The 17,728-nt window shown below is 47.6% G+C and overlaps 1 protein-coding gene across 1 annotated transcript; it reads left to right on the top strand.

The window, feature by feature from the left end:
- Positions 1–531: 531 nt before the first annotated feature.
- On the top strand, positions 532–16,101 carry DHX36 (DEAH-box helicase 36). The gene is made up of 25 exons (XM_066193627.1): positions 532–808; positions 970–1,091; positions 1,994–2,195; positions 2,830–2,868; positions 3,887–4,057; positions 4,508–4,587; positions 5,491–5,565; positions 5,696–5,862; positions 6,424–6,505; positions 6,965–7,105; positions 7,597–7,699; positions 7,974–8,061; positions 8,889–8,944; positions 9,052–9,116; positions 9,620–9,763; positions 10,247–10,364; positions 10,993–11,091; positions 11,636–11,809; positions 12,101–12,187; positions 12,796–12,879; positions 12,980–13,079; positions 13,165–13,255; positions 13,641–13,761; positions 14,313–14,465; positions 15,082–16,101. The coding sequence occupies exons 1-25, from the start codon at positions 605–607 to the stop codon at positions 15,265–15,267; spliced, it is 2,952 nt and encodes a 983-aa protein (XP_066049724.1). The 5' UTR covers positions 532–604; the 3' UTR covers positions 15,268–16,101.
- Positions 16,102–17,728: the final 1,627 nt, after the last annotated feature.

Genomic DNA, 17,728 nt, shown 5'->3' with positions numbered 1-17,728 from the left:
CTGCAGGAGCCTGTGGAAATGAGGGAGCAGCTCCACAGGTGGGAAGTTGCAGCAGTTTTGATTCACTTGCAGTCCTTGTCAACATCTAAATCGACATAATACTAGAAATACTTTTCTAACATCTGGACATCACTTCAAGCTTATTGTCTGCTCTTTGTCTCACGAATTAAACATCTCTTGTTGATTAGGCCTGAAAGTATACGCTGATCAAACATAGAGAAAACGATACAAATTCCCCATTCTGCAACACACCGGCCGGTCGGGGACTCGAACCCAGGTCCCCCGGGCCGGGTCAGTGTGACGACTCGAACCGGGACCGTCCGGGCGGGTCAGGGCGAGGACTCGAACCCGGGACCCTTCAGGCCGGGTCAGTGTGAGGACTCGAGCCCCCGGGCCGGGTCTGGGTGAGGACTCGAACCCGCGGTCTCCGGGCCGGGTTTGGCGGGGCCGGGACTCGAACCCGGGCCGCGCCGGGCGCGCTGCGGGCGGAAGTGCGGCGGCGGATGAGGCGGGCGCTGCCGGCGGATGAGGCGGGCCCGGGCCGGGCCGACTGAGCCGCGCCGGGCCGGGCTCTCCCGGCCGCTCCGCGCCGGCACCCGCGGCCATGAGCTACGAGCAGCGCCGAGACTGGGGCCGCGGCCGCGGGCGAGGCCGTGGCGGCGATGGCGGCTCCGCCTCCGCCCCCTCCTCGTCGGCTGGCGGGCCCGGCGGGCGGGGACGGCACCCCAGCCACCTGAAGGGCCGCGAGATCGGGCTGTGGTACGCCCGCAAGCAGGGCCAGAAGAACCGGGACGCCGACCGGCAGCAGGTGAGGGGCGCGGGGACGTGTTCTGGGGACGGGGGCTGCGCACCTTGGGGTTCTCCTGCCGAGGGGCTCGGGGCGCGGGGAGCGCCGTGCCGGTGTTGCTGAGGGGGTAGCTGTGTGTGGACAGCGGCCCCGCGCTGACCGAGCTGTGCTTTCGGCCCTAGAGAGCTGTGGTGCGCATGGACGAGCGCAGGGAAGAGCAAATCGTGCAGCTGCTCAATTCTGTCCAGACTAAAAACGACAAAGAGCAAGAAGCCATGTCCTGGTGGTCCGGCGATGAGGAAGGGTAAAGAGCTATAATTACCAGGTTTTTTTTTAATTTATTTTGAATTGCACAAACTTTCCATGAGCTGGCAAGAAGGCGTGTGAGAAGTTATTTACCTTTGTTGAATGTATTGGCTCCACAGTTATCCTCCAGTTTCCCCACATGTATTGTCACACTGAAACGGTTGTAGCCATTGCTGTAAAACTCTTTCATTATTGCTGAGTTTGGCACGTTAAATTTCTGCTTAAACTCATAACACTTATAACTCATCTCAAAGCCTACTACAGTAGATATATGGGATTTTTCAGCTCCCTTGGCCTCTGGAATGACTCTTCCAGAGGCAGCTTGTGGCTTCTGTTTTCAGTTATTGTGCAGCCTTGGAACATTTGCGCAGTGTCTGAAGCAGGGTCGGTTCTGGAGTCGTTAAGGATTTTTGGGAGTAACTGGAGTAGACCAGTGTGCTGAAATGGGGGATTGGGGCTCCAGTTTGCTGAGGGATCCAGTTACGGGACAGTGGATCAAGCAGTAATCCTCTGATGATGTTTTGGTGCTCTGTAGCTTCGTTTGGTACAAAAGGACGTGTTAATTGTTAGATCCTGATGTCAGGGCTTTGGTGGTTGGTAGTTTGAGGCTTTATGAGGTTTAACGACTTTGGCTGCAGTGACAGACCCAGATTTGCTGTGGCTGCCCCTGGATCCCTGGCAGTGCCCGAGGCCAGGCTGGACATTGGGGCTTGGGGCACTTGGGACAGTGGGAGGTGTCCCTGCACATGGCAGGGGACTTTAAGGTCCTTCCAACCCAGACCATTCCATAGTTCTCTATTCCCATGGACTGTTGGTTCATTAACCGCTGGATCTAATTACCTGCACTGCATGTGGCCAGCACAGCCAGGGGAATCTGAATTTCTTGTTGTGTGATTCCAGCCCTGCTCCAGAGCAGCCTGCCAAGGTGAAACCAGCGGCTGAAAAACCTCCTGTAAGGCAGAGATCAACCTGGGAAAAAACATCCCTGGATCTGGATGTGGAATATCTCTGTGAAAAAACCGAGCAGGATGCTAATTTAGATGAGCAACTTAAAGAGGAGTTAATGAAGAAGAGGTCTGATCCCAGATATATTGAAATGCAGGTACGTTGCCCTCTGTGAAGTTGAAAACCTTTCACTGGATTTTTTTGAATTAAGCTAACCTGAAAATGTAATATCTTCCAATTTACTGGAAAGTTGTCATGATGTTTCTTTTGCTAAAAAATTACCTTTAGAATTCATTAAATTCCTACCTATTGGTAGAGCAGTGATTAAAAATGGGAAATTACAAATTTCAGAAACAGTTGGAATCTGAAATTTGAAGCTGACACGTTGTTTCATTGGGTGGGTTTCTCATCCTTTTTCATGGATTGTGTCCCTGCAGTATTGTCTGAAACTGAAAGCACAACACTGGGATGGCCTCTGGAAAACAGAGGTTTTGTTTTGAACAGCCCCATGTAGAAAATTGTCTTACCCTGAACCAGGCCCTGCTCTTGCACTGTCTATGCCTGCCTTACCATGTACTCAGTTGTTGGGCTGACATAATTTTTCTAAAGTGAGCAAAACTGAAACCACACGTGGAATTAAAGTTATTTCACAAGGGCCTGTGTTTATACAAGTGTTGCTGAGCAGTTTGGCATTATTCTGCAGTTTAGCCCAGGTTACAGGTTAAATCTGTCCCATTGCTTCAGTGCTGAAATGGTCTTTAAAGAGAAACATTTTTTTTCTTTTTCCCCAGAGATTCCGAGAGAAGCTCCCCTCATACGGGATGAGGGAGGTGAGTGTGTGATTTCTTTCCAGACAGTTCCTGGGGCTCACTGATTGTTACACAGGGCTCAGTACAGTGTTCTCATGGGAATATAACTGGGAATACCATGGGAGTACATGGCTGCTGCATACATTTAATAATAGGGCTTTTTTTTCTGCCACTTCTAGGAACTTCCTGGTTACTCAGATTGTTATGCTTTCTTCTGTGTATAAAACTGTACCCTTTGTTGAACAATTAGGCAGATTAGAATTGAATATAATGCTACTTAAGCCTTTTTAGCTTTAACCATTTTTAATGGCTGCACTGCTGGTGCTCAGTGCCATTAGTTTCCCAGTCACAGGATAAGGTCAGTGACAGTATTGGCTGTTATTAATGGATGTTTATTCTGAGGCTGATATCCCTTGTGTGCAGTAGAAATGGAGAATTCTGATATGTTTGCTTTTGCAGGCTCAGTGGGTGATTAGTGAGGCTCCATCCTACAGTTCTTTATTTGCCATCATGTCCTTTCTGTTAGCATTTGTTCCTAAAAATAGTCATATTCCCTTTACAGTCCTTGGGGTGGGGAGGAGGAGGCTGGGAAACTGTTCCCGTTGGTACAAGAAATGTTAAAATGTTGTGCTGAAAACCTTTAGTTTGTGCAGGCTTGTAGTCCAACAGGGAAGACTCTTGTGTTCAGTCCAAAGATCTACAGGAGCCAAGCAGGAAGCAGAAAGGTTAAAAGTGTATTTCAGGCTTTCGTTTTAGTTCTTTTGTGTTGTTTTCATACGTGATCTAAAGTATTTAAAGCTAGTGTTGAGGTTGGGTATACTTTAAACCCTACACATGGGAAGTGCAAATGTGCAGAAATGACTTCTGTGAGGTTTAAAACTAAACTTCTTTTGTAGCATTACAAGAAGCAGTTGAGCGTTTCTTCAGCTGCTGACGCTCTGCTCAGAGTTCATCCCACAGGAGCAGAGAAGTCTCCAAACCCTCCGCAATCCGTTAGCAGCGACAACACGGTGAATTGTTTTGTCTTTGTCCGGGCCAGGAGCTGGTGAAGCTGATCAACAGCAACCGTGTGACGGTGATCAGCGGGGAGACGGGCTGCGGGAAGACCACGCAGGTGACACAGTTCATCCTGGACGACCACATCGAGCGCGGCCGCGGCTCCGCCTGCCGCATCGTGTGCACGCAGCCGCGCCGCATCAGCGCCATCTCCGTGAGTGCCCCCCCTTCCCCCTCCCCTCCCCAGGTTTGGCCATCAATGGAGTACTGACACTGCAGCCTCCTTCTTCCCTGACTTTGTTCATGGGTTGTATCTGTGATTTTAGTAGATTTGGCCAAGTGCAGATGCCACTTAAGATAAAAACTGAAGTTGTGTCAGGCCCTGTAGAGGTGGGTTAACGAGCAGGAAAGGATCTGGTGCTCAGTAGTTACTGTCCCTGATAGTTCAGTGTCAGATGGGCAAAGCTCACCCTGCTGGAAGGGGAGCGTGCTGCTGATGCCCCAGTGGGTGTGCTCCTCTAAAGTCCTGTCCCTGGGGTGCTGCTCTCAGGGGAGGAGAAAAGGTGCATTTCGGGGCATTTCTTTGTTGTTTCCAAACCGTCTCAGTTCCAGGTGTTCCTACTGATCTCAGTCACAGATCAGGCTTGTTTTCTTCCTCCTGCAGGTGGCTGAGAGAGTGGCTGCTGAGAGGGCCGAAGGCTGTGGCAATGGCAGGAGCACAGGCTACCAGATCCGCCTGCAGAGGTGAGCAGCTCCCTGCAAGGGCCTCGTGTTAGCCCAAGGAGACAAGCTGAAAAGTAGTTCTGAAAAGAAAGAACTGCTTTCCTGCTGATATTTTCTCTGAAGGAATTGCTGCGAGGAAGGCGTGAGGTTTTTGAATTTTAGGAAGAGGTTTCAGGGCAGCTACTGTGTTTTATGTCCCATGTGACAGTGACTAGCCCAAGTTAGGCTTTGTCTAGTAGGTCCTGTTTTCACCTCTTGTAACAGGTTCTGCTGTGGGCAGAAATAGAACTGATGTCCCTAATCAATGAATTTCAAAGAAAAGTGAAAATACTAAAGGGGAGAATGCTCCAAACCATATTTCTGTGGAAAGCTGTGTATCTGCTACACGTATTTATGAACTAATTCCCTGGGGCCATGTAATAGGTGCAGTGACAGGAGCTTGCAGAGCAAAAGCTTTCACAATTGTAGTCAGCTCTAGTTTAAAAATCTGAAGTGGTACCAGCACATAATGGAGCCCTATTGTTGCAGCAGAACTGCTGGTGAGAGAGGAGAGCTCAGCCCTCCCAGCATTTTAACTGGAGTTCACAGAGTCTCTCTGCTGTTTCTCTTTGCTCACAGTGCTGTGCATGTGGGTGCCCTCTGTGCTGAGCCTGCAGAGCTGCAGGAAGTGGGATCAGCGCCTCAGTGTGCAGCGGATGGCACAGGGTGCCTGGGAACCCGGAGGGTCTCCCTGGTCCCTTCCCCACCCACAGACCTGCTGCTACAGTGGCCTCATTCCTTGTTCCTGCCCTTGTGCTGTGAGTGAGGGAGGCAGAGTGAGGCACATCTGCATCGTGCCTGCAATGGCACCTGCAGCTGGGGTTCAAGGCTTTAAAGTCTTTTGTTAAGAACAGAACTGAGGAGTTCTTATTGTGTCTCTTTCAGTCGGTTGCCGAGGAAACAAGGCTCAATCTTGTACTGTACCACGGGAATTGTCCTGCAGTGGCTCCAGTCAGATAAGTAAGAGCTCCTGTTCAGTGAGACACTGACTGCAGTTATGGAATGAGTCCTGAGCTGTTCCAAACAGTCATGGCTCTGCTTTTTATTTTTTCTAAAAACAAAAGTTTAACTTCTTCCCCTTGTATTTTAGGCACTTGTCCAGCATCAGTCATGTAGTTCTTGATGAAATCCATGAAAGAAATCTTCAGTCAGATGTTTTAATGAGCATTATTAAAGATCTTCTGAATGTTCGGCTGGATCTGAAAGTCATACTGATGAGTGCTACTTTAAATGCAGAGAAGTTTTCTGAGTACTTTGGTAGGTGAAATGCTTCTTAGAAATGTTCCTCTTGAGTGATTTAGGCTTCTACAGTATAGTGCAGTTCTCCAATTATAGAACTGATTTGTATCAAAAGAAGAAATCACTTCAGTTTTCCAAATACCTGCCAGCTGCTGGAGATGCAGTTTCTCTCAATTTTATCTCATTGCAACCTGACATTGCTTCTGGTTTTGCTTTTCAGACATGTTACAGAAACAGAATCCACAGAGTGTTTTCCTAGTAAATATTTACCATGTTTTAGCATTCTTGCTGTGAGTGGGCAAGCAGATTGAACTTTGAGTTGTTCAATCTCTCAGCTTTTTGCAGTGGCTGGAACCAGTTGAACATCCTGGTGTGCAGAGTTCTGCCTGTTGCTGCCTGTGCTTTTGTTATTCAGCAGCCTTATTTGGGGGGGAATTTGACATCTTCCCTGACAGCTGGAAATGTCCTGTAGACATGGCAGCCAGATTGCAGAAATAGTGAGGAATGTTTATTGCTTCTGTTCTTTCAGTGCAGTATTTCCTGAGTAGTTTTAACACAGAGTTCTGCCTCCCTCCACAGACCATTGCCCAATGATTCACATCCCTGGCTTCACTTTCCCAGTGGTGGAGTATCTGCTCGAAGATGTCATTGAGAAGTTGAGGCAAGTGTTTTTTCTGAACATCATTTCAGAGAGTACTTGGGGGGGGGGTTTACCTTAGTGTATGTGTGCTCAAAGATTAACTTGGCATACAGAAGAATTGCCTGTGTTTTTCAACAGAAAACCTTCTAAGGGGGCCTTGTACAGTAATTACAGATGGCACACAGCTGCCTGGCAATGTTGGCGTGAGGGGGAGAACAGTTTCTCTGATGCTGTGGTGAATTTTCAGGTCTCTAAATCAAGCTAGTCTTTCTTGCTGTTCCCTTCTTTCCCCCCTATGTGTTCACATGCTTACTAAGGTTGGTCCCTGCTTGTGTAAGATTTCTATCAGAAGAGAAACTGCAGATTCTTGCACATGGTCTAGCTAAAGCACATGCCATTGTCCATGGTTTGGAAAACTGTGCAGCTGCTGTGATTTCTCTCAGTTTCAGATGGAACTGTGTTTGCTCCTCCCGTGTAAAGGTACTCCCCGGAGAAGATGGACCGTCGGCTGCACTGGAGGAAGGGCTTCATGCAGGGCCACGTCAGCAGGCCAGAGAAGGAGGAGAAGGAGGAGATCTACAGGCAGCAGTGGCCAGCCTACCTGAGGCAGCTGCAGGGCAGGTTGGGCACAAGTTTCTCTTTGGCTTTCTGTTTTCAGGCAGCTCTGAAGTGAGAACCATAAATTAGTGCTGTATTGTGTTGCTGGGCTTCAGTAACAGTGGGATAGTGGCTGATGGAATTGCCTGTACAGCTGGCTGGCAACCAGTGAAGTGCGTTAGACACAGCAGGATTGGCTCCCTTTGCCTCTGAATTGTGCAAGTTAAATTTCAGTTCATTACCTAAATACAAATCGTCGGTCCCTGGCTCATTGATGAGAAGGAGAGGGTTCATGTAGGTGCTTCAAACACAGTTCAGTCATGATATGGTAATTCTTAAATTGTTCTGGACTGACAGTAATCACACTGAACTAAATGCAGGGAGTACTGTGGAGGTGCAGGAATTGCTCAAAGAACTGAGCTCATGGGAGGTGGGTTCATGGCTGGGTGCAGCAGCAGCAGCAGCCCTGGCTGTGCACATTCCAAAGGAGCAGTGTCTGTGCTCTCCTGCTGCAGGTATTCAGCCAGTACAATCGATGCCCTGGAGGTGATGGATGATGACAAGGTGGACCTGGACCTTGTGGCAGCGCTGATCAGACACATCGTGCTGGAGGAGGAGGTACAGTGGGGCTGAGCTGGGGGCAGTGCCAGAGCTGGGGGTGACTCTGGCTGGTCACACAGAAAGAAATTTTGGTTTGGTCTTCTAAGTAATTGAACAGCTTTGAATTATTGCATTCAGATAAATACATGCAAGTGGGTCTTTAATAGAAAAATCCCTCTTGGTAGACTGTTCCAGACTGGGTCAGTGAGGTTTCAGGTCTCACATGTGTCAGTGTGCAAGGAGCTGGCTCTCGGTGCAGTGTGTGATGTGTTCTCACCTCTTTTCCCTGTAGGATGGTGCAATTCTGGTGTTCCTGCCAGGCTGGGATAACATCAGCACTTTGCATGAGATCTTGACGTCTCAAGTGATGTTTAAGTCAGGTAAAACCCCAACTCTGTGGGAGCTGTGGCAGTGGCACTGGGGGCAGGCTCCTTTTGCATGGGCTTGCTGCAATTCATGTTTTCCCTTGTCTCCTCTCCAAAGTGTTCAGCACTTCTGGTGTGTCCGTGGTATCTTTCCTCTGCTGACAACAACTCATTTTTCTGTGTGGGAGTGACAATCTGAAAACAACCTGACCTGCCTCTTGTTCCTCTTGTCCTTTCCTGTAGCTGGGAGAGCTCCCATCCAAAACTAAACTCCATTCTGTGTGCGTTTCATCCTTGAGCAGCTTCCCCTGCTTTGCTGATAGCTCCCCTAAATCCTGTGGATTTGAGAAGCTTTCTTACAGACTCTCAAGTACTCTGTGCCTGTCTGACGCACTTTCACCTGTCCTTTTGCATCTCTCATATTTCCATCTCAACTGTCTTAGCTGGGCTCTTGTCTGTTCAGATGGTGACTTGCAGTGTGGTTGTGGACATTCCATCGATGCAGAATTGCAGTTTATTGAAAGATAGAGTGTCAGTTTGTGTATTAACCTTGACCAGTTATTAAATAACTTCAGAATTTAAAAAGGAAGTCTAAATTACTTTACGTAACTTCATATATTTTCTTGAACTCATCATGTTATAGCATCACAAAAAAGGCCTTTATACCTTTTTACTTTGGAATTTGCTGTTATGATACACGTACCTGTGATCTCAGAGCAAGAGGCAGTAGCCTGACTTGCAGCCTATTTTCTCTGTTCTGCATAGTTGATTTAATAGATTTTCCTGTAAAATTGGAAGTTTCTGTGCTTACACCATATCTTTTACTGATTTTTAACTTTCAGATAGGTTTATTATCATACCTTTGCATTCACTGATGCCTACTGTTAACCAGACTCAGGTATGCTTCTCTTTTATTGCAATATTTCACAACTACAAAGAAAAAAACAATAATGAAGCAGGTGTTTGTTTTTGGCAAAGACATAAATGGACCCTGGATAATTACAGGTGTTCAAGAAGACCCCACCAGGAGTGAGGAAAATCGTGATTGCAACCAACATTGCAGAGACCAGGTAAGTGCCTGCCTGTCCAAGCCAGGAAAGGTGAGGTTAACAAAAGGACTGGAGTGATAATTTAAAGTATAAACCTCTGTGGTGTTCCTGAAAATACGTTCCTGTGTTTGTGCCATTCATTTAAAACACTTTGTCTTTAGAAATATTTATAGACTAAACAGAGTTTTCCTGTAATTGTTTTAAACAATTCAACCAACTACATTGTTTTGAACAACTAAACTACAGAAATACTGAACAATTGCTAGAATGACTTGTACAGCATAATCTGAGCTGCCTGTCCTCTCTTCAGAGCCCAAGTGGGGACTCCTGCCAGACCACAGAGAACAAATCAGCTGTTCCTTGAGCTGTTCAGTAACATAGTTCTTAATGAAATTCCAAAGATAGACTTTTTTAATTGCTGAGTCTGCTTGGGAGGGAATAAAGAGAGGCCAGAGCCAATCCTAGGTCACACTTGCAAAGATGAAAAGTTGCTTTTTTTTCCCTGTTTTGTTTTTTCCCCACAGCATCACGATCGATGATGTGGTGTTTGTTATAGACGGGGGGAAGATCAAGGAGACCCACTTTGACACCCAGAACAACATCAGCACCATGGCAGCAGAGTGGGTCAGCAAAGCCAATGCCAAGCAGAGGAAGGGCCGAGCAGGGAGGTAGGAGCAGGTTTGGGGGTGTTGAGTTTGCCGCAGTGCTGAAGGGTCTTTATTATTTGCGTGTGCTGGCGCTGCTGGCTGCTGTTCCTGGGCAAGGAATGATTTCCTTGTCTTCCTAAAAAACTGAATTGACTTGTGCTGTGTTTAGCTTGAGTTTCTTTCCTATAGAAGGATGCCCTGCATTTTATTTTAATTTTATTTTTGTCACTACCCTTACACCTAATTGATGAGGCTGACACAGTAAAGTGGAAGTGGCATAAATATTAATTTCTGTGTTCTCTGTGCCTCTTTCCTGCTGATGGGTCTGTGTTTCAGAAGACTGAAGTGGCTTTTACAGTTGGGTACACTTCAGTTCTGATTCCTTGAGGAATTTTGGGAAGCTCTTTGTAAGCAAACAGAACCATAATGTCCCAGTTTCAGAGGGGGAAAAAACCCACAAGAAGCGACCAAAGCTAAAAGAATTGTTTCTTTAAATCATTGCAGAGTTCAGCCAGGCCACTGTTACCATCTGTACAATGGGCTGCGTGCCAGCCTCCTGGATGATTATCAGTTACCAGAGATCCTCAGGACACCCTTGGAAGAGCTCTGCTTACAAATCAAGGTGAATGGAGGAATCCTCAAATATATTTGTTACCTGCTTTTCCATTGGGATAAATGGTTGAGAGAATAAATTAATGCAGCTGTGAGCCTAGGGTTGTTAAACCAAAATTCTGTCACACCAGAAATGCAGTAATTTAGCCAAAAATTGCAGCAGCTTTTGTAAATGCACACTTGTGTCTGGGTACATCAAACCCAGGGGAAACAGAATTGTCTGGTATCAGTAAAAGGTGAAGTCCACTAACTAAAATTTGGGCTGTGCTGTCCCCCAAATATCACATGCCATTGAATCAGAGAAGCTTCAGTGAGAATGCCAGTGAGTCAATTTATATGATTTTCAGTACAAAGTAGTTTTAGAACTGGTGTGAATTTCCCTTTTTGGCAGTTTGCATTGAATTCCTTATGCAGGCAGAAGGAATGCCACGTGTATGTGAGCTGAATGAAGAATAGATCCTTCTGCTACTAATTTCACCACTAATACATTTTTTTTTGTCCTTAGTTCTTAACTAAAGACATTCTAACTCGAGCTGTGAATTACTCCCACTGTTTCAAAGATTGTGATTACTGCTACCCAAGTTAAGGCAATGTCTTTCTCCAGTTGCTGTAGGCTTTTGTTGTGATTTTTCTTTCAGATCCTGAAGCTGGGTGGAATTGCCTCTTTTCTGAGCAAACTGATGGACCCCCCGTCTCGTGATGCAGTGATGTTGGCCATAAATCACCTCATGGAGCTGGTAAAGTGTCGCTTCCCGTGCAGGGTTGGTGTGTTCAGGGCTGTGGCAGTGTGCGTGTCACCAGGCAGGTCTGACTGCACGGCCCTGGGCACTGCGGCCCCTGGGCCTTTGTGCAGAGGGGCACTTCACACAGTGCATGGGGCTTCTGGGCTCTGCACAGTCATTCTGAGGGACTTGGATGGCTCCAAACAGACACCTGGCCTGCATTTAGGTTCCCTGCAGGTTGATGAACTCCCTCTGCACCCCCTGCTGCCTGCCAGCCTGGCTGTTCCGGGTGGGTCAGAGGAGTCAGAGACAAATGAGGTGTGTGGGAGAAGCACCCTGTGTGTCACTGCTCCCTTGGGTGCAAGGAGACATCGGGGGCACCTTTGTTCTGCTGACTCCTTGCTCTGGTGATATATTTGTACCAAAGGGTTGTAGCCATGAACAGAAGCGCCTGGTTTGGATATTAATGGGTGATATTCAGTGCCAGTGGCTTTCCAAGGAAATCCTCCCCATCTGACATGACGTGTGTGTTCTCTCCTTGGTGCCCTTGTGGGGGCAGAACGCTCTGGACAGGCAGGAGGAGCTGACTCCCCTGGGTGTCCACCTGGCACGGCTGCCCGTGGAGCCACACATCGGGAAGATGATCCTCTTTGGAGCCTTGTTCTGCTGCCTGGACCCCGTGCTGACCATTGCAGCCAGCCTCAGCTTCAAGGACCCTTTTGTCATCCCTCTGGTACAGTCTCACAGCTGGCAGTTACGTGTGGGGGTTTGAGAATCTCAGGAGGATGCTGGGACTTAGTGAGGTGTTACAGTCTAAGAGCACTTCCATTAATGTCATGGTAGTTACATTTTTATTAGTGAGATTGCCTTTGCATGCTATGAATTATCATTTTTTCCTGTGGAATATTGGAAATAACTGTAATTTCCATGGGTTACATACAAAGCACTGCTGTACAGATGTCCCTGAACTTGGAAAAGAGAACTGTCATGTCAGCCTGGGTTTTAAATGGGTTCTCATTTTTAGGGCAAGGAGAAAATCGCAGATGCAAGAAGAAAGGAGCTCTCAAAGAACTCGAAAAGCGACCATCTGACTGTGGTGAATGCTTTCACTGTAAGCATGTTTTCCTGTGGCCTTTTTCTTCTAGAATTTTATTTTGAGGAATACAGATGATCCTAAGGAAAAAGCTGATTAGTTTATGCTCTGTAGGCTTCTACAGAAACATAAAACCAGACTGATTTTCACCCTTCTAGTGTTGCACAATCTTGTCTCCAGGCTCAGTAACCTGATTTCTGGTGGACAAGTCTGAAAAAGACAAAAGAACCACAGTATTATAATTACCTTACTGAAGTTGTTAATTCTTGTCCTTCTGGCCTCGACAAGAGGCTGCAGCCAACTTCAGAAGTGTTGGACATTGTTGGGGCAAGGAGAGGAGGAAATAAACGGCCTGGAAAACGCAGTTACTGCCCAGAACTGCTCTGGCAGACACAGCCCGGTGTCAGGGCCTGCCAGGGAAAAAGGAAGGCTGTGATGCAGCATATTGAGAAGTTGTGTTTTTCTGCACTGTGCTGTGTGCACAAACACAGAGAGATCAAAGGATTTACTTTCTCCCTGGTAGGGAACATGTGACTGTTGTTTGTTGACCTCCAGTTTTCGCTGTCCTGACGTTTGTAGTGTGTGTTCACTTACAAACACCTTGGAACTCTGGTTTTCATTTCTAGGGCTGGGAAGAGGCTCGGAGCTGTGGTTTCAGGAATGAGAAGGACTATTGCTGGGAATATTTCCTGTCCTCAAATACCATGCAGGTAACAGCATCCTGCCAGGCTCCAGCAGGATCCTGTGTGTGGGGAAGAGGAGGAGCCTTTGGCACAGCAGCATTCTGGGGCAATTCTCATTGTTTCCTAGATGCTGCATAGCATGAAAGGGCAGTTTGCTGAGCACCTCCTTGCAGCTGGATTTGTGAATAGCAGAAACCCCAAGGATCCCAAATCTAACACCAACTCAGGTAACCGTGGAGGAAAAGGCAGAATTTCTCCTAGCTGAAATGTCAGCTTGCAGAACTGCCTCACTCACTGTGCTGTCTCCTGCAGGTAATGAGAAGCTGCTCAAAGCAGTCATCTGTGCTGGCCTCTATCCCAAAGTGGCAAAGATCCGGCCCAGCTTCAGCAAAAAGAGAAAAATGTGAGGGTTTGGTTTAATGGTGTTTGTTTTCAAGGTGTTTTCTACATGGCGGAATTTGGCAAGGTGAAGCAGTGGCTTGAGTGCATGAATGAATCTCACTTGAGAGTTTGAGCCATGGTTGTGCCTTACTTCCTCTGAGCAGGGTGGGATTGTTGATTTTTTTAACATCTGGATTCCTGCTAACGCCTGAAATAATTTGTGTGACCTTAGCACGCCGTGGGTAATGTTACAACATCTCAGTAGCACTGCTCCAAAGGGGCTCTACAGCAGCAATTCAAACACTCTCACTTCTGGTTATTTGGGAAAGAGAGACCCCAGGGATCCTGGTCTGTTGATTTATCACTTCTTGTATTATCAGACTCTTGTTGTTGTTTTTCCTTTGAAGGGTGAAAGTTTGCACCAAGACAGATGGATCAGTTAATATCCATCCCAAATCAGTGAACGTGGAGGAAACAGAGTTCCATTATAACTGGCTCGTGTACCATTTGAAGATGAGGACCAGCAGTGTGAGTTGGTTTATTTGTGCTTGAGGGGTTTATTTGGTTCATTTTCCCTTTTTGAATGAGGTGGATCAGGGTTCCGAGGGGATGTGAACAGCCTTTGTTCTGGGCCATTCCTTGTACCACCATCAGATTATGTCCTTTGTGATACTGGGGGTGTTGTACTGATGAACTTAGGTGGTTTAGTTCTTGGGGGTTTTTTTGGAGGATTTGGGGTTTTTTAAGGTCTGGCAATACAGGTGTAAATTCTTTTATTTTAGTTAATTTTTTTTTCATTTTGATCCAGTCTTAACACTTCTGAATATGCTGACATTTTTTTCCTCTCATTGTTATGGAACATCTGGTTTGATGTGTGAAAGACTGAAAGACTTGAGACCATTTTTGCCCTTGTTCAATCTGATTTCATGTAACTTTTTGAACTGAGTTGCTTCATGCATCTTCAGAATTTGTGAGTAAGTGAGTAAGGATCTTGTGGAATTCTGTAGCAGTCCCATTGAGGATTACTGATGGCACTAGAGATGCTTTGAGGGTGATCAGACAATTCTGTTGTTGTGCAGATTTACCTGTACGATTGCACAGAGGTGTCTCCATACTGCCTGTTGTTCTTTGGAGGGGATATATCCATTCAGAAGGACAAGGACCAGGACACCATCGCTGTGGATGAGTGGATTGTTTTCCAGTCTCCAGAAAAAATAGCCAACTTGGTCAAGGTGACTGTTTCAAAATAATGTCCCTGGAAGGCTCAGTGTAACACTGGTTCTGCTTGGGGAATTCTGGATTTGATATTCCTGTGTGCCTACTGATCCATCACTCAGGGAGATGATGTTTGAAATGCACTGGCTGGGAGTGCACACAAAGTAAACAAAAGAGATTAATTTTGCCCAGAGCTGTAGGATGACTCGGTCAGTCCAGGCAATATCCACATGGATATAAAAACATGAGAGTGGGGCTCCTCAGTTAACACGACTGGGTTCCATAGAACTGTTTAATATTAGATCCCAGAAAGCATACCTGACTCTTTTTTTAAAAATTTTTATTTTTAACCAGTCTTTTTAATTCTGAAATAGTCAGCCAAGTGCTGGGTGGGCTGTTAGAGGCATCACATCTGGAGATGGTCGTCTCTCATCGAAGAGACTGGGTTTTGAAGAGGCAGTGTTTGATCCTGAGAACAGCAATGTGGCAGTGAACTGATGGGAGAAGAGAGGTGTGAAGGTCAGGAGAACAGAGAGCCTGAGGCACAGGAACCTTTCTGCGGATGCTGTGTGTACCTCTAACTGCTCCTCTCTTTCCTTTTCCCTTTTTTCCCTTTATTACAACACTTCCCAGAAACTGAGACAAGAACTGGATGACCTTCTGCAAGAGAAGATAGAAAATCCCCACCCTGTGGACTGGAATGACATTAAGTGCAGGGACACGGCCGTGCTGACAGCAATCATAGACTTGATCACCACGCAGGAGAACGAGGCCGTCAGGAACTTCGCGCCGCGCTTCCAGGGCGAGCGCTACAGCTGACAGCCCTCGCCTCCTTCGCAGCATTTCCTTAGCTAGAGGAACAACTTCCGTAGGGTAAGCTGGTGCTGCCTCCTCCCGAGGAGCAGTTACTGGAGCTAGTTGGCAGTGTGTGTACGTGCATGTGTTCTGTGCTCGCTGTAGCTTTGTGAGGGAGAGAAAGGCAAGTGTTGGATGGCGTCAGGTTCTTGTCCTGCTGGAGCTGTTTTCTTTGGGATTTTTACCCATCAGGTAACAGATATTTAAGAAACCTGCTAAAATACTGCTTAGTAATACCTAAACTTTTTTATTTTAGTGGGGTGTGGTGAGTAATTATGCTTGCTGTGTTGTTGCAGCTGTGCAGCAGTCTGCTCACCAATACCTCCACAGAAGGTAATTACAGCTTAATTAAACTCAACTTAGAAACACATGTTGAATTTGTAAGGTGGGAGGAAACAATCTTCAGAAATTCTTCTCCTTTTTTGCATTTTATCCCATATAATTAATCTCCCTTTGCTTTCTGTCCCACATCCATCATCACTACCGACTGAAACTGCAGATTACAGAAAGAATGGTTAGATAAAAGTCATGTTGGGTTATGTGTTAAGGTTTCATTGCATTCGAGTTGTTTTTTGGGGTTTTTTTTAAGAAGTTCACGTATGGGTTATATTATTTCATTAAGAGTCTTTTTTTTTTTTTTTTTCAAGTCTCATTTCAACTGTCCTGAATGTTTTGAATGTTTCTCTGTTTTAAATGATCTCCAGCTATGGAAGAGCATTTGAATAACAAAGTTTGTTAAGGATTTTGAGGTTTATCCTTAAGAAAAAAAAAGCCTGGAAATATAACTTTTCTCCCTTCTTTGGTGTTTTGTTGGTTTTTTTTATCTTTGCAAAAATGACCTTAATCATCAAATTCAGGAGGATTTATGCGCTTTATCCTGAAGAAAGCAGAGCAGCTCAGGTGAAACCTGTAAGTTGAAGTTAGCGGCTAGACAGCGTTAACCATTGGGCTAACGAGGGCCGGAGGGGGCCGAGCTCCTCACGCCGCCGCCAGCTGCACCAAACGCATCGTTTAACGTTTAACCTCCGCAGCACCAAGGGACGGGTTCTCCCTCAGCTGTTTAAAATGACGAGGCGGAGGAGCAGAGTCACCGTGTCCCGGCGGCTGGGGATGCCCGAGGGAGTGTGAGGAAGGGGAAAAGGGACCCCGGCGGCTGCGGGGAGGGAGGAGCCGGGCCCGGAGCGTTCTCTGGGGCCAGCCGGGCCGTGAGGGCCGCAGTGACTGCGGGAGAGCCGGGATGGAATGGCCGCGGTGACTGCGGGATAACCGGGATGGAATGGCCGCAGTGACTGCGGGATAACAGGGATGGAATGGCTGCGGTGACTGCGGGAGAACCGGGATGGAATGGCCGCAGTGACTGCGGGATAACAGGGATGGAATGGCCGCGGTGACTGCGGGATAACAGGGATGGAATGGCCGCGGTGACTGCGGGATAACAGGGATGGAATGGCCGCGGTGACTGCGGGATAACAGGGATGGAATGGCCGCGGTGACTGCGGGATAACAGGGATGGAATGGCCGCGGTGACTGCGGGATAACAGGGATGGAATGGCCGCGGTGACTGCGGGATAACAGGGATGGAATGGCCGCGGTGACTGCGGGATAACAGGGATGGAATGGCCGCGGTGACTGCGGGATAACAGGGATGGAATGGCCGCGGTGACTGCGGGATAACAGGGATGGAATGGCCGCGGTGACTGCGGGATAACCGGGATGGAATGGCTGCGGTGACTGCGGGATAACCGGGATGGAATGGCTGCGGTGACTGCGGGATAACCGGGATGGAATGGCTGCGGTGACTGCGGGATAACCGGGATGGAATGGCTGCGGTGGCTGCGGGATAACCGGGATGGAATGGCCGCGGTGACTGCGGGATAACAGGGATGGAATGGCTGCGGTGGCTGCGGGAGAACCGGGATGGAATGGCCGTGGTGACTGCAGGACCCGCCGGGGCTCGGCTGAGCGCGGGCCACAGCCGCTCCGAGGAGGCTGCAGGTAAGCCCCGGACTCAAAGGGGAGAGAAAAGGGGACTAAATTAGTGGTAAATCTCTGGAAATGGGAACGAAATAATTTGTAGTGGGGGCATTTCTGTGCTGGAAACAAAGGGCGTCGCTGGGGCAGGAGGGAACAAAATGGCGGCCGGGCCTGAGGGGCTGCGCGGGGCCGGGCTGCTCTGCCTCACAGAGCGGTACTTTACTGAGGAAAAGCCGGCAATAGTGCTGTTTTATTTTCAGCAAATTAGCTTTGCATAGTGCCAACAAATGTACTCTTTGCCATGGAAGTCAAGAACGAGGCTGCATTACAGCATTTGTTAAAGGGCAGCAGATCCAGATGCTGGACTCGTTGTGTTGCAGGGATGGTGTGCAGCAGAAAAAGTACCAAAACCTGCTCTCCGGTGTGCCAGGACTGAGGCGAGGCTGGGCCA

This window comes from Chamaea fasciata, unplaced genomic scaffold (genome assembly GCF_029207755.1).
Source record: "Chamaea fasciata isolate MVZ Bird 193981 ecotype frontalis unplaced genomic scaffold, bChaFas1.0.hap1 SCAF_11, whole genome shotgun sequence".
NCBI lineage: Eukaryota > Metazoa > Chordata > Aves > Passeriformes > Sylviidae > Chamaea > Chamaea fasciata.
Note: the sequence above shows the minus strand (reverse complement) of the source record. Positions and strands in the feature narration are given on the sequence as shown.

Bases quoted from the DNA above. Each gene is read 5' to 3' on its own strand.
- DHX36 (XM_066193627.1), top strand. From the start codon at position 605: ATGAGCTACGAGCAGCGCCGAGACTGGGGCCGCGGCCGCGGGCGAGGC. The intron at 1,092-1,993 runs GTAAAGAGCTAT...GTGTGATTCCAG, and splicing joins TGGTCCGGCGATGAGGAAGG to CCCTGCTCCAGAGCAGCCTG. The intron at 7,106-7,596 runs GTTGGGCACAAG...CTCCTGCTGCAG, and splicing joins CTGAGGCAGCTGCAGGGCAG to GTATTCAGCCAGTACAATCG.